Source organism: Oryzias melastigma, linkage group LG9, assembly GCF_002922805.2.
Source record: "Oryzias melastigma strain HK-1 linkage group LG9, ASM292280v2, whole genome shotgun sequence".
In the NCBI taxonomy this organism is placed as follows: Eukaryota; Metazoa; Chordata; class Actinopteri; order Beloniformes; family Adrianichthyidae; genus Oryzias; species Oryzias melastigma.
The window spans coordinates 18,113,869-18,135,250 of record NC_050520.1 but is presented as its reverse complement, the minus strand read 5'-3'; the positions used below and the strand labels follow the sequence as shown (position 1 = coordinate 18,135,250).

The 21,382-nt window shown below is 37.3% G+C and overlaps 4 protein-coding genes across 10 annotated transcripts in view; 1 reads left to right on the top strand and 3 right to left on the bottom strand.

The window, feature by feature from the left end:
* smtnb (smoothelin b) overlaps nucleotides 1-1,222 on the bottom strand; it is a 42,799-nt gene extending 41,577 nt beyond the window's left edge. For all 4 annotated transcript variants that reach the window (XM_024275423.2, XM_024275422.2, XM_024275426.2 and 1 more), the window contains exon 1: nucleotides 863-1,222. In XM_024275423.2, the coding sequence (XP_024131191.1) occupies nucleotides 863-913 (51 nt within the window). In that variant the 5' untranslated portion in view covers nucleotides 914-1,222. The remainder of the gene's footprint in view (nucleotides 1-862) is intronic.
* A 1,318-nt stretch (nucleotides 1,223-2,540) lies between these two features.
* Nucleotides 2,541-11,267, bottom strand: trafd1 (TRAF-type zinc finger domain containing 1). 4 transcript variants are annotated; one of them, XM_024274959.1, is made up of 12 exons: nucleotides 11,130-11,267; nucleotides 9,016-9,067; nucleotides 8,807-8,942; nucleotides 7,949-8,002; nucleotides 7,349-7,787; nucleotides 6,927-7,214; nucleotides 6,788-6,852; nucleotides 4,683-4,943; nucleotides 4,441-4,567; nucleotides 4,033-4,237; nucleotides 3,894-3,951; nucleotides 2,541-3,560 (listed from the first exon to the last, which is right to left on the bottom strand). In XM_024274959.1, exons 2-12 carry the CDS (start codon nucleotides 9,051-9,053, stop codon nucleotides 3,522-3,524), a joined length of 1,710 nt encoding a protein of 569 aa, XP_024130727.1. In that variant the 5' UTR covers nucleotides 9,054-9,067; nucleotides 11,130-11,267; the 3' UTR covers nucleotides 2,541-3,521. The 4 variants fall into 4 exon arrangements, with proteins under 4 accessions (XP_024130727.1, XP_024130730.1, XP_024130726.1 ...); XM_024274962.2 differs by lacking the exon at nucleotides 11,130-11,267 and adding an exon at nucleotides 9,546-9,798 and having other exon boundaries at nucleotides 7,472-7,787; XM_024274958.2 differs by lacking the exon at nucleotides 11,130-11,267 and adding an exon at nucleotides 9,546-9,797.
* mob1a (MOB kinase activator 1A) lies at nucleotides 10,077-16,725 on the bottom strand. Its single transcript, XM_024274964.2, has 6 exons — nucleotides 16,523-16,725; nucleotides 15,552-15,718; nucleotides 14,851-14,944; nucleotides 13,196-13,329; nucleotides 11,814-11,977; nucleotides 10,077-11,679 (listed from the first exon to the last, which is right to left on the bottom strand). Exons 1-6 carry the CDS (start codon nucleotides 16,534-16,536, stop codon nucleotides 11,602-11,604), a joined length of 651 nt encoding a protein of 216 aa, XP_024130732.1. The 5' UTR covers nucleotides 16,537-16,725; the 3' UTR covers nucleotides 10,077-11,601.
* Nucleotides 16,726-17,079: 354 nt separating this feature from the next.
* mthfd2 (methylenetetrahydrofolate dehydrogenase (NADP+ dependent) 2, methenyltetrahydrofolate cyclohydrolase) lies at nucleotides 17,080-20,411 on the top strand. Its single transcript, XM_024274963.2, has 8 exons — nucleotides 17,080-17,271; nucleotides 18,370-18,554; nucleotides 18,697-18,819; nucleotides 18,901-19,053; nucleotides 19,139-19,246; nucleotides 19,333-19,425; nucleotides 19,519-19,644; nucleotides 19,721-20,411. Exons 1-8 carry the CDS (start codon nucleotides 17,192-17,194, stop codon nucleotides 19,867-19,869), a joined length of 1,017 nt encoding a protein of 338 aa, XP_024130731.1. The 5' UTR covers nucleotides 17,080-17,191; the 3' UTR covers nucleotides 19,870-20,411.
* The last annotated feature ends 971 nt before the right edge of the window (nucleotides 20,412-21,382 follow it).

Below are 21,382 nucleotides of genomic sequence, written 5' to 3'. Positions count from 1 at the left end.
AAGCGTGTCTGAGTTCCAGGTGTTTGAATCACTGTCGCTCGGGATGAGATGATGCTTCCCTTTCCTGACTCACAGATGGATGTGGACACGAGCGATGACAGAACCTCCATCTGCATGCTCGATTTTCAAATCATCTGCTCACACAAACACCATGAACATTTTTCTAATGCCAAACCACAGCAGTCTTATGACGACTGAACAGCTGTTTGCTAAACCTGTTATAACCTGTTGTGTCTTCCAGAAGGTTAAAAAAATGTTCTCAAAGGGAGCAGATCACATCCTCCAAGTCTTATTTATAGGAAGTATAGTGTTATAATGCGTTCGGGTCAAATTGACCCATGCTTTGCCTCTTTAATTGAATTTAAGTGTTTTGTAGCACTCTGTATAAATGAGATCTTTTTATAAATTGGATCAATTTTGACTCATGGGTCAATATGGCCCGGACACAAAATAAGGGCTAATAAACAATTTCAATGAACAATCAAAGGCTGTTTGTGTTGATCCTTTCCCAGACACCTAAAGGACACATTGGAAGTTGGTTTTCCAACCACCTTGGGATTATCACTGAGGATTTACTGTCCAGACAGAGCAAATAAAGCAGTGAGTGTTTGCAGCGCGCATCAGGATTAACCTTAATACTGTGCAGTGCAGATCCCATACCTGCATGTTACTCAGGCAAAGCAAATGAACAATCAATACTGAAGATGTATTACTGTAAAAGGACATTCGTGTTTTCTTATAAAATATTTAAAGTTTTAATGCTGTATTTCATTGAAAATCTTCAAATTAAGTTATTTTGTTAAAGAAAAAGATGTAAATTTAGCTGCTTAAAAAAAAAAAGTTCTCCAGGGTGTTTACTAACCAAGGCTCGCAGGGAGGTCTCGTCCAGCGCTGAGTAACTCTCCACGGACATCCTGAGCGGTGCTGTCAGCCTCAGGTGAGACGGTTACGGAGGCTGTGAAGGTGTCCGCCGCTCAGCAACGAGTAACCGATGGTCCTTCTCGTCTTCCCGGGACTCCCTCGAGTCTGTCGCAAAACTTACTTGTTTTCTTTCAAAATGATCAGAAATGATGAGTTATTTTGCGCACAAAGCGCATGTTTTGAAGGAATACCCGCAGTAGGAGCGCTCCACTCTCACGCTGTGAGACGTTTTCGGCTTTTTGAACTGAGAATTCCCACTTAAAAGTTGTGGCCACGCCCCTCGCGCTCCTTGTATAGGGGGTGATTAGTGACACCGAGTGCTCTGATAACTTCTGGGAATTTTTGAAGCGGAAACCAGGGAATTTAACATTTACGCAACCATACACTATGAAATTCAATATATTTAACTGAAATATACAGAAATATTTTTGTTGAACTAATTTTGCTCACAACTTGATTTATTTAGTATGGATCCTTGGACATACAATTGAAAGAAAAAAATGTTCCCTTAAATTAGCATTTTGTGCACTCAAGTTATGTTTTATGCTAAAAAAATCTAACTTGTGCTCACAAATTTATATTTTGTGCCCACATGTTGGCATTTTGTTCACTCAAACTCTGACAGCTAGTTAGCATTTTGTGCACAGAAGTTTGCATTTTGTGCACAAGTCATGTTGCATACTTGCATTTTGTTAAACAAAGTAAAAAAGAAAAAACTTTCAAAATAGCAAAATACGCATTTTGATTTCTGCATAACCTACTACTAACTTGTGCACACAAAAGCTAACCTGTGCACATTAGATAGTAACTTGTGCACACAAGTTAGCATTTTTTGTGTTATACTATGTATACTTGTATACTTGTTCAATAAAGTTAAAAAGAAAAAGCCCGGACAGCAGCACAATGCACTAACAAAATGCTAACTTATGCAAGTTGTGCACAAAATAACAACTTGTGTGCACAAAATGCTAAATTGAGGGAACAATTTATCAATGTTTTATGTCATGTCCAGAGCTCTGTAGTCCATTTCATTGCCTTAACAAAGTAAAAGTTCCTGAAACAGCAATCATCCCTAAATTAGATTTATAGTGATAGTAGGCCTATTCTCTTTAACCAGCACAGTTGTGTTCTCATTTGAGTTTTTTTGTTTTTTGTTTCAATACTTCAAACATGAGAGGTGGCCACTTAGTTTATTATTTAAGCTTAAATTCAAATCACTTTTCATGCCGCAGCCACACAAAGTGCTTTAAAGGTTTGAAACAATTAAAAATAAAATGATTAAACTCACAGAATCCCATCAACTCTCCCGACTCCTTGGACCAAACAAAATGAGACATAAAATGACCCATGAATAAAACTCAAAATCTAAATAGAAATCACATGGTTATCAGCTTATTACTGATTTGCAATAAGTTTATCAATTTATTTTGTTTGGAGAATTCACTCTTTTTGGTTGTAAATTATTTTTTGCTACACATTTTATTAGCTTACTTTATTTTAATACTCAACCCATTTTCCCTTAAATCTTTTTTTATTATTATTATTTGTAACAATAAGATAAATTTATGTTAGAATGATTGATGTTTCCAAGTGTCAAAAGCATTCCAAAACATTTAAGCTTCATGTTTATTGGTATTTTATTGGTTTCTTGTATGTAGCATTTAAAAGAAATCAAAGTCAACAATGTCCCTCTTAAAACATTTAATTACCACAAAAGGATAACAAGTTTCTCTTAACTAGAACATTTAACAGCATGCCATGAGTGCCACTAATTCAACAACACATCAAGTGATCTCACCACCGTTCGCTGCTCTTTACTTAAGGTTGTTGATTAAAAAAAGGCAGAACTTGCAGCATCTGTGAGTGCCTATTGGAATGCATGCACATTTATAAAGTGTTACAAAACACATCGACCTTAAATTCAATTAAGGAGGCAAAGCAACTTCATAGATTACTTATAAAAAGGATTAAACAGATGACATGTTGCTTTTAAAGCTATTGTAACATTACAACAGACACACACTTACAAGGTAAATAAAAAAAGATTAATAGTGATAACATGAAATCAATGACAAGGACATAAATGTCTAAAAGGTAAAAAAAAGGAATTATCAATGGAATACTTTTACCATAATCAAATATGTATAACCAAGTAATTTGCTCCCCGAGCCCTTTTTAGCAAATTCATTTATCAAAGTGCTTAATGTTTGTTAAAAATGCAACTTTAAAGAAATAGCCAACTGGTCAGAACAAAATGTTTTTAAGCAATAACTAATCTGCAGAATAAAGTAACATTTATCATAGTGTCTGTTTTTCAACAAGTCATATTCGAGCAAATCAACAAAAACATTTGAAGAATAAAAACATGGACAGAACTTAATAATACGGGAGTCCAGAATAAACAAACAAAAAAACAGCTTTCAAATTATGTTGCATTTGAATGAGCTAACTAAACGATTTAACTGAACATAAACTGATAGATACTACAGCTCCCACAGGCACTTATCAACTTATTAACTGTTTTAGATTTTAAAAAGTGTGCAAACAGGATACAGGAAAAGTAGACTTATTTATTTGGTCTTTCCCTTCATTTCTTGCCCTCACTTGTCCTGCTGCTCCTCCGTCTGGTCCTTGTTTGACTAGAAAAGAAACACAAATTATGACTGGTTCACGTTTGCTTAAGAACGCTATCGTCATAAAGAAAGAGAAAAGCATCATTCATCAAGAGAACAACAAATAAAGACTATTTTTTTAGATCTGTTAGGGGAAAATTAGATCTACTTCAGCCATTCTTTTTTAATAGTACTATAAAATACACGAAATAATGTCCCTTTCATTCACATTTTAAAGATTATAAATGTATATAAACAATAAAATTTCAGTCTTTTTACTTAAATGAATGTGCTGTGATGATTTTTGTTGTACTTCCTGTCATTCAACCTGAGTGAGATTCAAACTAAAATTAAATGAACCTTTGTCATTGGATTCCTTCTATTCCTTCTTTCTTCTCTGTTGTCTTGGATATGAAGTCTGGTGGGAAAAAAGGAATTTTAGCAAAGGCAAAACAGGGGTTTAGTAAGGAAAATGTTTACTCTTTAATAGAACACAAACCCCTTTAATGAAGCAGAATCGGGCATGCCAGCGTCGCCAAAAGATAAACGATCGGCGTCCGTGTCGCTGCCCTGCTGTGATCTGTGTTTCACAGATATGTCATAGTTGGGAGTCTTTCTCTGATTTGGAGGTCCGGGGTAGCTTCTCTGCCATCCTCCCAGGTTTGGCAAATTGTTCCTGTCAAAGTCCTCATCCAAGACATCAGCTGAATGGATGTACACACAGTACAAGTGTTATTTCTTTTAATCGGGTATTTACTTTGTGTGCTAAACTCTAAATAAATAAAACATTGAGGTACTTTTTGGAAAATAGTCAAAAGATCTATTTGCACCAGGTTAAGCCCCTTTGAAAAAGCTGCATTTATGATGATCAGTATGGGTTAGAATTTAAGGAAAATTTTCAGCTTACCTTGGTGCTTCACTCTTCTCTGGAACTCTGGAGAACCGTGCATAAAAGCACTGAGAGGTTTCCTTGTGGATGGCCTTTCAGTATTATTCAGAGGGTGAGCGATTTCAGGCCGCATGTCACATTTATCCTGAAAATAAAACAAAATCAAATTATTATATATATCTTGTTAAAACTGTTTGGAGTCATGGAAATGAAACTTTAAACCAAACTTATTTGGCTAAATGCAGTAATTAGAGCCCTACCTGATGGTGAAAGACAACAGCTTCTTCCAAAGCGATGCCACAGAATTCACATGGAATGACCACATCGCCCTCTAGTGGACTGACTGGAGGACTGTAGGATGTTGGAGACATGGATCGGGGAAAGGCTGGAACGTTGGCCGCAAGTGTGTTGGGAAGCCTTTGAATCACTCCTGAAGCGTTCCTGGTCATCTTCTCATCTTTGGGTGGAGAAGTGGGACGCTTGCTAAAAGATGCAAAGGCTGAAGTTGGACTGCAACCGGTCTAAATGAAAAAGAGAAGACCATTATAAAAGCAGAAGCTGTGTCTTTAAATAAACTACAAAGGAAACGAGTTAAAAAAAAAAAAATCACACCTGTTTAAACCCTCGAACATTCAAAAATACAGAATTCAAAATGCAAACAAGCACAGAGTTCCCCACCCAAAAAAAGAAAAACTAGCACGATCAAGATCAGGAAAAATGCTATCCATGTTTTTTATCTCTAATGGTTACTTTATATTCTAGAGCTAAAATGTTTGTCACTTTTGTTGCAGGGGGTTCAGCTATTATTGGCTGTAATTTTAGTTATTTTGAGGTGACAATAAATTTACACTGCTATACTAACTTTACATTGACTACTGTTCATTGTGTCAAACAGTCATTTATGCAGTGTTGTCCTGTGAAAAGATATAACTAAATGTTTGCTGAGATGTGAGGGGTGTACTCACTTTTGTGACATACATATTGGCATATACTGTATATATGATCATATATTACACTAAAAAACAAATTATGAAATTATAGTTATTTCTTGTGAGTTTTTTCCTACTCAGAAGTAAAACTACTTGATTCCTGGTTTGGCAGAAAAAAAAAAGTTTTAACCGGGAAAAAAACTCTAATTTTCCTTATTTAGGAAGGAAAAAAAAAAACTAAAATATCATGTTCCAAACTGGAGCTGAATCAGGATAAAGAAGAGAAACGGACAAAGTTCCTCTCAGTCAGGTGAAGGTTTGGCAACAGTCTGCATCCAAACAAAATAATCATGACTATGTCAGAATTCCCACCCTAATCCCTATAACTACTAAAAAAATATACAGCGCCGATTATCTAGTGCCCTGGGTTTTAAAAGCAATTTAGATACACGCTCGCTACTTTTTTTCTTCTAAACGGCAGATATGACGTCACAGAATTCATGAAGGGAAAATCTAATCAATACAAACATTTCACAGTGTCCATTTATGTCTCCACTGTGTTCTGATGATAAAAATGTGGATGGTTTGTTAAAAAATTGCATTTAAACACATTTTTTCTGCAAATATTGCTCAAACGCAATGCATTGTGGTCTATATTCACTAATATAGTTAGCATCGATGCACAGTGGTTTTTCACAAAGACCTCTGGGAAATTTCTAGGGCACTTGATTTTGGAATTGTAGATTCAAGCAGCATTATAAAATGGCAAAGGCACCATATAGTGCACTATGTATTGAGTAGTGAAGGAATTCGGATACACCACAATGTCAAGAGCTGAACTCTAAAGGCTATTTTGGGGATTTACTAAAGAAATTATCAATCACAGTAATTCAGCACTCCCTTCTTCTGTAAAATATGACAGCCTGACCAAAGAAATTACACAGAAAAAAGGCAGAACAAATGCTGTGAGATTAAAAACAGCTTTCTAAAAATGTGCGTCACACTCAAAGCTAAAGGTGCTGCAACAAAATGCAACTTTTCCATAGAAAACTGAGTATATTAAAAAAAGAACCAAAAAAAAACTAAAGCTGCAGTATTAACACCATCTGTTCTTATTTTCATATTTTTTATTTATTGGTCTTCAAGAAAATGTAGAAAAATGTAGAATAAAACAACATTTTCAAACTTTGTTTTAAGATTTAACAAATGTTAGTTCAAACTCTTTAAAAAGCTTAAAATCTTTTAACCAATTTGTTAAATTTAACTTAAATTTTCTTAATATTGGATGATAAATACCTCTACTCTGTCACTGATCTGCCGATCTTTCAGTCATTGATCAGATCTACTACAGCCCAAAGTGAAATTTAAGCTTTTACTTGATTGAAAACACTATAAATTGGTTTAAGTCAAAAATGAATCCAAAAACATTCACAAACCTGATGCAAAATGAGGTCGTCCTCAGGAAACAGCTCTTCACAGAACTCACAAGGCAACATGGTATCTAAAAAGAAAAAGTTTGTAATGACAACCATCTTGCAGAACAATGAAAAAAATTCTAGTTTACTCTAATCTAACCTGTTTGGTCATAATCCTGAACCGCACTCGTGACCGTTCCTCCACTGAAGTTCGAGTAATTGTTGTTGGGAAGAGAAAAGGAAGGGTTTCCCGATGTGTTTGACTTCCCTATGTTGTGGTCCCAGATGTCACTCCACACGTTGCCGTCCACACCTCCTGCCACTGGTTCTCCGTCCCCCTGCAGGCTGAGAGCCAACATGTAGTCGAGGCCGGGGGAGTCCTCGTCTGATGGACTCTCACTGTGGGATCTGGCATTACTGCTGCTTCCATGCAGGAAATCACTGTGACCTAGAAAGAACAGAACATTTGATCAATATACATTTTCGAAAATCACATTTTACTATATGCAAGAATGGCTTCAATATATAAATGATTAAATTATAAATATAGCCTAATCTCTTCACGAATAATACTGCACTCACAGTGGCTAAACCCTGTGTTCTGCGGTGCAGCATTCTTCCAGTCTCTTGAAGCCTGCATTGCTCTTGAAGTGTTGTACATTGAAGGATTAAACGCTGGAGGAAAAGACTGCTGAGCTGACGCACCAACGTTATTATTCTTCACGCTTCTTTCTTGGGGTCTGAGGAGGTTCCTGATGGAGTGAGCTTCAAACCATGCATCTGAAGACTCTCGCTCTGCCGCGGTGCGACTCATCCTGCTGTTGTTCTTCTCTTGAGGTGGTGTGAGGCTTCCACATAAGGCGGGATGTACAACCTGTTCACGCAGCATCACGTTGCACTTGCAGTGCGGACAAGGCTCAGTCCGTGTGCCACAATAGTCCTCGTGCTCTTTAGAATGACTAAAAGCAAGCTCCAGATCACAGTACGGGCAGGACACCAGTCGCTGTGAGCATTCAGAATTCTTAAAGAAACAAATAGATTAACAGAAATTAACAACATAGTTAAATACTTTATTCTACTTTTTTAACAAAATAAATCTTTGTAGACAAGAATTCATTCAAAGTTCCTCACTTATACTTTACATCTATGATGTATTGAAAGCAAAAAAATTCTTGACCATACCTGATGTACATCAACATGATTTTTCTCAACCTTCATTCCACATTTGCATGTAATCTGAAACAATAAAGGAGTTTACACTGAAAAAGTGCAAATGTTTTCACTTTGTAATAATTCAAAACGGGCAAACTTCCATAGATACACCTGGTGGGTGGAGCTAAAAAAAAATAGTTTTGAAATTTAAACTTAAAGTTCCAGTCTGATAATCTTTTGCTCTTTTAATTATGATTTTGCCATTTTTTTTGTCGAAATCAAAAAACCTGTGTCAATATCTAGACATAGTTTCTGCAGAGTGGCAGGAGTTTCTCAAAAATTCTACTTCCCGTTTCTCCTGCTAGCTTAAAGTCAATCACAACCCAACAATACTAGTGCAACAAAAAAAAAAATGGTACAGTTTTGAGCTAAATGCCAGCTCAAACAATGAAAACAAAGACATGGATCTAGTCGTCTGCAAGTGAATGCATCGGAATGGAGTGGAGCAGGAAACTTCTGACTTGCCGTAGTAGCTTCTATGTCACAGCTACAAGCTTTTTCCAGTGGTAACTTTGCATCTGCTTGTGATTCAACACAATTTAAATCAAGAAAGACTCATAAATCAAGTTTTAAGCATAATTTTCCTAAGATATACCCTCCATCACAGGAGAAGGGCTAAACAAACATGTTAAAAATACTATTTTAATTAAAATGGGTTTTGTTATTACATGTAGAGCTGGATTTATGGTGCAGCACAGACCCCACCATCTCTAGAATCAATGGCAAATTGTCATCCCAATCATGCTACATCTGAAGGATTTTAGTCCTCAAAATCACTGTATAAAGTGTAAATGTCCCAGCATCCATGAATGATGGGCTCATATCTACCTCCGTGTGTTCCTGCAGCCGGTGCTCGTCCAGGTCGGATCGGGGTACGGGCTCCTGGCACACGTCACACAGGACAATTTTTCTGCGACAGTGAATCTCGTGTGTGGTAAAATTGGCCTCAGGAATGTCACGTTTACTTTAGAAAAAACAGAGAGGACTGCTTACAAGACCTGCCGTATAAACTAACGTCTCAATCGATTCACACTTACCAATTGCCACAATACAGGGTGTTTTCTTCGTCTGCCATGACTTCAGGAAAGCCTAAAAACAACAAGTAGCCATTAAACATAAAACAAAATGGAACATTCTTCGTTGCTCCAACGAGATGAACATTGTATCTTCTTCTGGTTTTTCAATATTTGTAGTAGTGAAGCCGTATATATACTGTATGTATACCCCAGGTTAATTTGTTTAGTTAAAAACCGAAACCAGCCGAGAACCCTTTCCTTTGAGGGTTTACGGGAAGCCAGTAAATATTTTATTCCGACAAACACCGAACACGTCAACCTTAACCAATAGAGGGCTTTTGTACTATTTAAAAAGAACACATACAATGTTTTTTTCTCTCTTTTGGCTAGCTAGCATAGCATTATTTACAAAAAAATATCCAATACAAATCGCTAAAATATCGTCAACAGTTTTAATCTACAGCTTACTTTACAAACGTCACGTGGGGAAGCAAATTTAACGATTTATTTTGCGAATAAAGACAATTAATCATGAGAGTTTTAAATTTTACCTTTGGTCAGTTTAATATGTTCCCTTGATAAAGATGAAAACCAGTCTAAACTGTTATTTCCTCTTTCTTCGTGCGGCCTTCTCCGTCCCCAGAATTTTCCCCCAAGTAAAGACTTACAGGCGCAGATTTTTCAGAATGTATAAAATTCTCTTCAGATACGGTTTTAACCCGCTCTCGTTCTCAATAATTGAGTAAATGAGTAACATTTTTTGCGAGAAAAATTAGCTCTATCCAAGATGCACATGTATTTTTTGACTGCAAGACAAAAATCAGGGCATAAATTAACACAAGATGATAACTCAAAAATGATTGGTGGATTAAAGATCCTGCGTAAAGCTTTATCCTACATCCAGCATCGTAGGCATTATGTGATTTTTTTAAATATTCGTTTTTCTGTTTTAATGTTGCATTATATTATAAATTCTCAAAATGTATATTATGCAGCTTGGTGTCAGCATTATGTTAAAAACTGCACAGAACTATAAGTAAATAAACAAAAAAAGCAAATAAATAAAGGACATTCACCATCTGTTTTGTCTAATCTGTTTTTATTGAATTTTTTTGATTCACCAATACTGTCATGTCCGACATTTTATTGTAAGGCACAGTCCTGTTAAGGTAAAACACTGATCCTATGTACAGCAAATATTTGCAAATATATCCTACAAACCCAAAGATAAGACAAATATTGTAAAAACAATTTAAATTTGCTTCTAAGCCCTTTTTCCTTGTAAGATTTTAAAAATAAAGTCACCACTTTACAATTTGATGACAAGATGTAACAGAACATTAAAAATGTATGCTGTAAAAAAAAGAAATACAGGATAAAAGAAAATTGGGTTCATGAGTAAATGATTGGATAGACGTTTGAGTATTCCATTAAAAAAGAATACTTGTAAATTTAACTAGTGCCCTAAAAGAAGTAAACTATAGATGCTTTTTTTTTTTTTAAATGTGCTTAAATTGTTAGTTTTGCTGTCCGTGTTTGGGTTTGACGACACACTATCAAAAAAAAAAAGAATGTATGATGATAAAACAAATGGTCTCAAACTCCACTTTTTAGTTCCTTGTGATGCATTTAATCCATTAGCAAAATAATTCTGTGAAACAAGTTTAGGTCCAACCTGAAGTGGGTTATATGAAACTTTTGCAGATGAAACTCTGGAAAACATTCAGCAAGAGTATTAGCTGCACAGGGACAAACTTGTGTTTGTATACAATTAATCATCACCTTAGAAATCAAATAAAACAACATTATTGATCATTCTGTTTGCATGATTGTTTCTACCATATAGCTCTCCACTACATCTCCAACAGAGGTTCTGATATGAAAAAAAGAAAATAAAAGCTAATGTAACTATGTATGCCGTCTCATATTTTAGCATTTTTAGAAAATGTGCAAAAACAAAATTGTGAAGCTAAAGCAAAACAGCTATTCCCTGCTTTTTTTTGTAGCTTTCTTATTGATGACTCGCTGCATCTCTTCAAATATTGGATGTGAATCGAAGAAATATTAGGAGAACCATGAAAGCAGATTCAATAAAGAAGTTTATACATTGTAATCCTGTTCTGATTTGCGCCTACCTTCATTTTTTGTGCTGTTACAAGCTATTCCATCTCATTACTTTTTTTGCCAGCCTTCCTGTTGCACTTCCTTGTACGCACGGAGGATATTTGGTCATTCATTGTGACTCTAGAATGAACAGCAGTGAATCAATAACTATAAAATGTTTACACAACTCTAACTCTATATTGCAAGTGATGAAAAAGGAAGCAGGTTTCAACTTTTTAGCCCAATATAAAATTCAGTCCTGTGGAAAAATATGTTGTTTTTTTTAAACTACACTTTCTTATATAATCTATAATGGCTAAAACTGTAGAAAAGGCTCAAAGACAGCATACGAGAAAGGAATAAAAATTGGAAGTCAAGCACAGACGTTCAAGGAAATCCAAAGGAGGAGGCACAGACTTAAAGAGTTGAGGCTGGAAGTCACAGAGGTAGAAGATCTCAGCAGAAGAAGCATAGAACAACTGTGATTATAGCACAGAGGAGTGTCTATCTGTCCTTGGATCCAAGCTTCTCGATCAAGTCTTGCAGTGGAGCAAGCTCCCGCCGGTCGATGAGGTTGAACTCCTGAAAGATTGTAAGACAATTAAGTAAGACAATTATCAAACTATATACTACATTTTTAAAAACCTTTTCATACCTTTAAAATTAACTCTACAGTGAAAAAGAAATCTGCTGAATAATTTGGTGCTTTACTTTACCTGGACAAAGAAAATGAAGTGCTTGAAGGAGGTGTTGAGGTGAGCCTCCTCTTGCAGCTGCATCACTGAGTCAAAATGTTGGTGGTAAATATGGGCATAAACCCTGAACAGGCGCTTCAAAATGGTTTTGGCCACAGACATGAAATTCTTAGGAAAAGGAACGCCTATAAGACAGATGAAGAAAAGAGTACATCAAACTCAGGTTACTGATCATGTCTGGTATGGGAACCTCCCAGTCAAAAGCTTATATACGTTTTATTTTCATTTAAAAAAAACATAAAAGTTGTTAGTCAAACTGACTGCTACAGCAGGGTGAACAATATTTATCTTAAATATTATTATTATTTTTTTTACCATAACAGACACTTAAAACCTTTTATTGATAACCAAATGTTTAAAGATTCTACTTTAAAATTCACTACTTTGATCACAAACTCAGCAAACATCCAGAGCCAAATCTGAATGTTTATTTAATGAATACAAGAAAGTAGAATTGTGTGACTAAACTTTTTGACCTGAAAGCATCAATTTTAATTACTTTGAATCTGAGGAAACTCCCTAATACTCCAGGTTTAAACATTTTTATCCATTTCATTTGTTTAAATTAAAAACTTGTGAGTGAGAAGATAAGGTCAGCATGGTGTGATTGACAAGGACTTATCCTAAACTCTCACAGGTGCTTCACCCTGCTTTGTAGTTGATATTAGTAAAGACTTTTTTTCGATCAACACACTCCCAGAGATCCATTAACTAAACTACTCCATTAAATCCATCTGCTCTTTGTTCAGAATTGGGCAGACAGAGCAGGATGTGCAGATGTAAACAGCATTGTTTCAAAGATGCATCTGCATGCTCATCTTTTCCTTCACTCTCTATTCTGAGAATATCTGGACTGTTACTCTGCCATTCATTGTCTGTGCGTTCTCCTGTCTTCCATTTAACAGCTCTAGCAGAAACCCAAGGGAATTGTTTTCTTAGATGGATGCTGCAGCCTGAAAAAGTGTGTGGGCAGTGGGAGGCAGTCTGTGGCCTACATACTGTTATATTTAGCATGGCTTTGGTAAGCAAATTTAGCTTAAAGGAGGGTGGTTGTATCAATGAAAGCATGAGTAAAACGGCTCAATTAGACAATCTTAATGCAGATGAAAGGTTTGTTGTTTCAAAACGACCTCAGTAAATTCAAAGTTAATAAAAAATGTCAGAAATCAGACTGTGTAACTAACAGTGATAATTATATAAAAGTCTATATTGGAACTAATAGGATCTCAACGATTCACTAACTTTTCCACATTGGTTTGTAGGAACTTTGTAGTTTTTTGATCTTTGTTAATAAATGAAGATGTAATTAAATGTTAAAACTGACTCAATCTCATCTCACTCACCGATTTTGGAAGGGAAGAGCGTCTCGTCATCCAGCTGATCCTGCACCCAGGTCATCAAGTAGTCGATGTACTTGGGCGCAGAGCATTTGATTGGCTTTTTAATGTTGGTGCCATCGGCCCAGTGGTACTCATACCTACAAACAATGACATCCATTAATGAAGCTGTTGGTTATATTTGCTGTGACAACACAAACACATTAGTTTATTGGCAGACGAGCTATAAAATCAGAAGGAAATGAAGTATCTGAAGGGAAACTCTTAATAGTGTTGATACAAAACGGAAGCAAAAAGAGTAATTTCTTCTCCTGATTAGAAACTGAGCTCAAACTGTCCAAGCAGGAAAAAGGATAGAGGAAGTGTCACAGCCTGATTGTAAGTAAAACAGCTTCTACAAGGACCTCGTGAAAAGTTTAATTCCTGTTTCCATGCCTCATGTGACAGTCAGACGAAAGACTAAGATGAAACGTTTGAGTTTAATTAGACTTACTGCTGCAGTCTCTTAAACCAGCAAAAGTTTGGCTTCTTTGATGGGGAGGATTTTCACATTTTACAGGTTGTAAATGTCTCAGGATAAAACATGCTGTAAATTTCATTTATTAAGCATAAATCAAGCAGTGAACTGAAGCCTTGATAGTGTTAGTTAAGTCTAAGCATTTTTCTGTGCTTGAGTTTCAGGCAGAAAGAACACTTCTCAGAAAGACAGATAAAATGAATAGTTAGTCTGCACATTGTTTACAAATGGCTCCTATTGATCAATAATGTTCATATTAATTTAACTTCAAACCTGTATTTATGGGAACTATCATGTCAACATTTTAAACAGCTAAACTAAACAACGATTTAAAAAAGCTTCCTGTTTGTGAGACTAGAAATAAACACCCTGTCTGTGCTTTGCTGCATCAGTGAACACTTTCTCCCAGAGTGAGACCTGCTACAATACACAATCAATATCACAACTCACTGTTACCTTAAGTTATAATGGGAGCTCAGAGAAAAACAGTGTCAGGCTCTACGTCAGTCGTGCTGATTACATGTGAAAAATAAATTGGATTTTGACTGCAAACATCTTTGAACAGTGCTGACTTTAACTAAAAAAACAGAACTATCTCGGGTTGTCAAGTAAAATCTGATATTTCTCCTTTTTGACGAAGCAATACCTCTTTGCTTTAAAATGATTGTTCCAAGTAATCAAACCTCAGTGTGTTTACGGGGAAAACGAGGTTCCAGCTCGCAAAACACACATTTAATTCTAAGGAAATGTGAAGTAGAAAGATTTGAAGACTTCGTTTTTTATATTTCAACATCCATACAGAGGTAGCTGGTGAATCATTTTCCCATTGTTTAACATTGTTGTCTGTATCTTCATCTTTCACATTAACCATTTTCATGTTTTTCCATACTATCCAAAACCTGGCTTTCTTCTAAGGTTTTCTACCAAACCTTAGCATCTGTCCCATATCTTAATGCATAAAAACCCTCTCATTCTGCTTTATTATAAAATAACCTCAACAAAAATATGAGCTAATCCATCTCTGTTATTCCCAAAAAGAACCTTAACATCCTTCTTTCTGCTACTTCCAGTTTTACATCTTGAACTAAAAACAAACAAGAAGTCTCAAATGTTATCATGACAATAATTCTGATGTTTTACATACCTGGGTCCAGCAGACATCACTGAGCAGCTGGTCTCAGTGCAGAACTCTGTGATGGTACCGTACAGCATGTTGATTTGGTTGAAGAAGTCGACCGCTATAAAAAGAAAAAAAAAAAACACAAATATATTATCATTAAATTAACCTAAACTAAGAATATGTTTACTGTGGTCCCACAATCTACCAGTACAATGTTGAAATGTCAATATTCAGGTATGGGTACAGACATAGTTTACATCATAGTGTGTCTCCTGTGAAGATATGTATTTTCTTGAGCTAAACTCCAGCTGTGAGCGGGTAGAAAAGACCAAATATCCTCAGTTTATGATGGTAATTTAATATCAGGGAGGTTGATTGTTCTATATAAAACTTTTTTTCATTTAGGTCCCACTTTATACATTACACAACCATTAACAGATGCCTTTTACAATAGGAGAAAATGCGCAGTTTGCTGTCATGACCAAAATCTCAAAAGTATTCTAGCCTAGAATTTGAACACCTGACCAAATGGCAGATAGTAAGCAACATCCATTCCACCCATCACATCAATTTCAAACAACTATAAAGCTTCTGACAGTTTTTGAATGAATTGTTGGTTTTAACTTTTGTAGCCAACAACTCCAGTACCTTTGATGAAAGGATCACCAACATTATTCTGAGAGCTGTTAATTTTCTTTATTTTTTTATACTATTTGTTCACTCACTGTTGACAGCGATCCATTCATTGAGGTCCTCTCCTTCTGGCAGCATCACAGCCTGTCTCAGGTTCCCGCTGCCAAGGGTCGCCTCGGCGTGTTTCAGCAGCTCATACTGGTGGGAGCCCTCTGGGATGTTTTTCTTCGGCTTGAAGGTCTTAGATGAGCGACTGCCACTGCAGAGATATGAAAAGATAAAGGAAAAGAATGAGCTACGGCAATGCCAGGGTCCAGCTTGACCTCTGAATTGTGACTGTGTATTTATGTATTAGAATTAATTAAAATGACTTTAAAGCACAATATCTTAAAAATTTTATTTTATCCCAGTGAAAGCAGTTTCTTCTAATGAACTTTGACACAAAAAATAATATTTTGTTGTGTTTGTGCGGTTAGAATCGCTTACAGTGCATGTGTAGTTGTCATAACATCACTTTAGCTTATCTTCACTTAAAAATCCACATTTTTAATCTTGTTTCCAGTGACAGACACGTCACTCTTCAATCTGTATCATAACCAAGTTAGCGGTTACCCACAAGGACTTACACAGGAAATGTCACTGGCAGCTGTAAACAACCGGAGGAATCGTTTATTTTCTCGATGCTTGTATAAGCAGCTCTCAGTAAGACTAGATGTGTCCAATAAAATATATTTAGAATATATCAATTAATTAAAGACTGACTAAATCTGTCAGAACTAATGGCAAAATAAGCTAACTACTAAATAGCATACACAAACGAAAGAAAAAGTTATTAAATGGGAAGTCTGGGAAAGTGGAACAATACAGCTAACAAATACGCTTCATATAATCAACTGACACTGAATACAATAATCCTAAAATGCATTAAATGAAGCCGTTTTCTTGTTGGTGCTCTTTCTTTATCGATGGTAACTTCCCTCAGTGGAAGTTCGTAGAAGTGCAGCTAACGGTAACCGCAAAACTGCGGCTGTAACTCAGGAAGCCACTTTAAAACTTTACTTACAACAAGAAGCTCATCGTAGCGAAGACGTTTGGTGACGAAGTGATCAAAAGGGGTGTTCGTGAGTAGTTTAGCTCTCAGAAAAATTAGTTTTACAAATAACAACGAACCACTTGTCAGTACTTCCTGCTAATTGCAATGCTAACACGAACTGCACCCACAGTGGCTCTTCCTCTGTTTCCTATCTGTGACGACCAACTCGAAAAGAAGACTGTCGCCCCCTGGTGGCCACGTCGGGGAAGTACGTTTAAAACATATATAAATCGATATTCATATATTCAACTCATTACTAGAGTGTAGAATCAGAAGACACCGTTCCCTAAAAATACTTCATGTCAGTGTTTCTTCTGCTAAAATTACTTAACATTGTTTTAAAAAATCCCCATCCTTTTAAATTTGTGACTGATAGCTCTTTAATTTTTATTTTGTCTGTCTTTGTATGATTATTTGTAACGGGTAGCAACTCTATTCAATAAATACATAAATAAAAAAATAGAAAAAGATCTGGCGGACGCCGATAAGTGTGACGCAGGAAGCGGGTGGGCGTGGCCAGGCTTTTAAAGCGCCTTTGCTCCCCTTCCTCCTTCCCAGACGGTCTCTGTCTCGCCGGGGCGTTAGAACGTTTCGTAACCCGCGGCCGATATTGTCACCTTCCCTCTAATTCGGTCAGAAATGGCAGCCATCAGGACTCTCAGGAAACTCTGCCAGCACTCCCAGCATCAAGTCTGTAAACTGCACACGTCCGCATCGAGGTGAGTCGACCGTCCATCTGCTGCAGTCTGTCCGTTTAGTAACACATTTACGACCTGAGACGCGGAACTTTCGATCCATCTTCACTTTTTTATTTTATGTCAACGTTTTTATTCATCATTTTTCTTTATTTAATACTCAGGACTCTAATCTTTAATTTTTCACCCGTGGTTTGTACCGGTTTGTACCTAATATCAGTGGGGAATCTTTTCCCGCGGTGCGCCCCCTAGTGTCATGCCGGTAAAATAACAGCCTAGAATCTGGCTGATGAAATAGTGTTGGGGGTTTGCAGCCCAGGGGGCTCACGAGCAAACTGCTTGTAACCCAACACCGAGCTACTTTTTGCATGTAAGAAATAAAAAAATGCATGTATATTACTGTATACTGTTTAGATGTAAATGGCAGATTAAAAATAGCATGCCAACAGTTTCAAATCCCGTGCAGGTTTGTATTGGAAACGTGCGGGATGTCATTTGACTCAACATGCACGTATTGATCTAATGTTTCACACGTGGTGTGAAAGTTGAAGCTGATGGTTTTTGCACATGATCTGCGTGCAGTACTATCCAATTAACCTTATGGTGTGTTATGCATTAGTTACTCCAATATGAAGCACTAAACCAGACCTGCAAGGATCACATTAGTTCTCAATTTTCACAATATAAATAAGTAAACAAAACTGTTTGATTTTACTTTGTAAAATCTTGTTGCCCTGAATTCTTGACATAGTCGAGGCGCATATCCAGTCCAAAGGGAGCATACCCTTTTTCTATGGGGTTTAATTAGTTCTGGCAGAGGAGCGCTCTGTTACATCACTGATGATGGTTCATTACTTTACAGTTATCAGCCATATTTCCTGTTGAGTCTTATATAATGCCAAAAGCATCCTTTAGTTTACTTTTTCTTCCACGCTAGTCAATCTCAGCTGTTGCATGTCAGGCCCTACTGAACCACAGGTCACGTATCAACCTGCTGGAGATCCGCTGCCTCTAATTTTAGAGACCTGTAACTGTACCTCTGTTTGGTGACATAGTGGAGTCTAACTCGAATATGTACTAACTGTCCTCCTAAATCATGTCAATCCTCATTTACTGACCCAGACAGGAGGCCGTGGTTATCTCAGGGAGGAAGCTGGCCCGTCAGATCCGGGACGAGGCCCGTGCTGACGTGGAGAAATGGGTTTTAGATGGCAACAGGAGACCCCACCTGAGTGTAATTCTTGTAGGGGACAACCCAGCAAGTCACTCCTATGTTCTCAACAAGACCCGGGCTGCAGCAGAAATTGGTAAGTGGAACAAACGGCTGATCTGTTGTTGAAGCAGCATAAATTGTTTTGATTTTTCAAGAAGATTAAGGAAGTTTCACATAAGAGTTCGCAGTGGATTTTTTTTTTTAAATTTATGTTTGTTTTTTTTAATTCCCTTTAGGAATCTCAAGCGAAACGATCCTCAAGCACACAGACATCAGTGAGGAGGAGCTGCTGGACTTGATCGACAAACTGAACACGGACCACCGTGTGGACGGCCTGCTGGTCCAGCTACCTCTGCCAGGTGAGTGAAATCCCTTCTACAAACTGAACCGATTTTGTTCTCCGCACCCACAAAGATTGACCCCCCCCCTCCTTTTCACAGACCACATTGATGAGCGTACAATCTGCAACGCAGTTGCTCCCGCCAAGGACGTGGACGGCTTCCATGTGGTGAATGTTGGCCGCATGTGCCTGGACCAGACCACCATGCTTCCTGCTACTCCCTGGGGAGTCTGGGAAATAATTCAACGCACAGGTAAACAGGATTGTTGTACTTTCAAAATCCTTTAGGTGATTGTAAAATCTCTGAGCAAAAGTTCATGATCAATTCTCGTCTTCAGGTATTCCCACATTTGGCAAAAACGTCTTAGTTGCAGGGCGCTCTAAGAACGTGGGCATGCCCATCGCCATGTTGCTGCACACAGACGGCCATCATGAGAGACCGGGAGGTCGGTGCTTGTTCTTGACCCTCTTATGTAATCGTACAATAGGGAAGTGAGTTGATGTGATCATCCTCCTTCTGGTTCTGCCACAGGAGACGCCACAGTCACCATAACTCACCGTTACACTCCAAAGGAACAGCTTCGCCAACACGCCCAGATTGCTGACATCATTGTGGCTGCTGCAGGTTTGTTTGCAGAAACATGATTTGGTGACATCTCAGCATTTTTTTCCTGTTCTAGAGGAGTTCATCTCATTTTTTGTGTCTATTGAACTGCAGGGGTTCCCAACCTGATCACAGCAGACATGATCAAAGAGGGGGCAGCAGTCATCGACGTGGGAATAAATCGCGTGAAGGACCCAGTCACAGGAAAGGACAGGCTGGTGGGAGATGTGGACTTTGAAGGTACAGCAAAGCAACAGAATCTCAGAATTTCTAACTTTGACTGTTCTGTCAGTAACAAACTCTTGCACATATTCAGGTGTGAGGAAAAAGGCGGGATACATCACCCCGGTTCCTGGAGGCGTCGGACCCATGACTGTGGCCATGCTAATGAAGAACACTATCAAAGCTGCAAAGAGTGTCCTGCTGTTTCCCCCAGAGAGAGTCCGCATGGCTGCTGCATCCTAAATTAAACAAAAAAAAAAGAAAAGCACCTAAGCTACAGTGACACATTCCAACCCTCGCCCCTCCCACACCAAACCCCTTAAAGTTTTAGCTTGGAGCAACCTGACAGGCTCCCGTTGCACATGGACTGGAACGATGACGGCTTTCAGACATCTTTCCAAGCATCAAGTCCAGCCATATTTAGCCTGTTACATTTGCTCATGCAGACGCATGCTTTTTGTAACAGTATTTATCACTTCAAATGTACTTCTGCTGTAAAGATTTTGAGATGTTAACGAATCTTGAGAGAGATTGTTTCTATTTATTGCAACAAAGACGCAGTATTTTAAACTTGAATGATGACGCAAGACTTTATTTTAGCGAAGCTGGCAAGCCGTTTTAAGCAGAGTTGCAGACTTGTTTGCTGCTTTTTCAGTTAGTTTAGCCTTATGCTACAGATAAGGGCTAACAACATCAGGAATACAGATGTTTCTCAATATATGAGCTTTAAAGATTCACAATTGCCTTTGTAAAACTTTGAAATAAACAGTACATTTATCATCTCTCATTGTCTGGGTTTTTGTTTTTTCTTAGGCAATTACTAATTGAAGAAAAATGTGATTATTAATGAATGCCACTTACATTTGATTAAATATTTTATTTTTTAATCACTATGCAAATTTTAAACTTGAAAGCGTCTTTATGATTTTGAGGGTAAGAGAAAGTGTTTCATCATCAGATGTAAAATTCTGGATTTGACATTTTTCACATATTGAATGAAATGTGGTAACAACTAAAAACTTAAATGTTTGTGGTCTCCTCCGTTGCATGATGTCAAGATATTTCTACTCACCTTAAACCTAAAAGTTACAGCACATAAACAGAAATATGAGGCTGTCCTTGTGTAGCAAAAATGGCAAGTCTCACATTTTATACACAACCAGATTAAAAAAAAACTTAATAGTTAAAGGAGGTAAAAACTGAAGAACTACATTCAGTCAGGCCACTAGATTAATACGCTAAGTCTTGTTTTTCCATAAGTTAAACCCAATGGTAAGAATAATTGTGAAAAATCCATCTTTCTTCTTCATCCCTTTTGGGTATCCCAAGGTTGCTGGAGCCTATCCCAGCCACTATTGAGTGAATGTGAAGCACACCCTGAACACCAGGGGTATGTCTATCCATTGAACAGAACCACACACTCACACTAGTCACCAGTTGACCTTCGATGTACATCTTTGGACAGCAGAAAAAGGCCAGAGTGCCAGGAGAAAACCTATGAATGCACAAGGAGAACATGCAAACTGCATACAGAAAGATCCCTGCCAGGATTCAAAGCAGGGCCTTCTCACTGTGAGGCAAAAGTGCTAACCACCATGCAACCTTTAAGGGAAAAAAACGTTTTCTTTAATGATAACAATACATACTTTCTGGTTTTGGATGCCAAAACGTTTAAGACTGTAATGAACCAAACTCAACTGACTGTAGGATATAATATGACCAAAAATTGTATTATTTCATGCTATAGTTGGTCATG

Coding starts and splice junctions, on each gene's coding strand:
- mob1a (XM_024274964.2), bottom strand. Junction 13,330..14,850: donor GTGATGTCTGCTGGACCCAG/GTATGTAAAACA, acceptor CATTGTTTGTAG/GTATGAGTACCACTGGGCCG. Junction 11,680..11,813: donor ACTTCATTTTCTTTGTCCAG/GTAAAGTAAAGC, acceptor ACAATCTTTCAG/GAGTTCAACCTCATCGACCG.
- trafd1 (XM_024274959.1), bottom strand. CDS start 9,053: ATGGCAGACGAAGAAAACACCCTGTATTGTGGCAATTG. Junction 7,215..7,348: donor GAACACAGGGTTTAGCCACT/GTGAGTGCAGTA, acceptor TGTTCTTTCTAG/GTCACAGTGATTTCCTGCAT. Junction 6,853..6,926: donor TCAGGATTATGACCAAACAG/GTTAGATTAGAG, acceptor TTTTCTTTTTAG/ATACCATGTTGCCTTGTGAG.
- mthfd2 (XM_024274963.2), top strand. CDS start 17,192: ATGGCAGCCATCAGGACTCTCAGGAAACTCTGCCAGCACTCCCAGCAT. Junction 18,820..18,900: donor GGTCCAGCTACCTCTGCCAG/GTGAGTGAAATC, acceptor TCCTTTTCACAG/ACCACATTGATGAGCGTACA. Junction 19,247..19,332: donor CCATCATGAGAGACCGGGAG/GTCGGTGCTTGT, acceptor GTTCTGCCACAG/GAGACGCCACAGTCACCATA.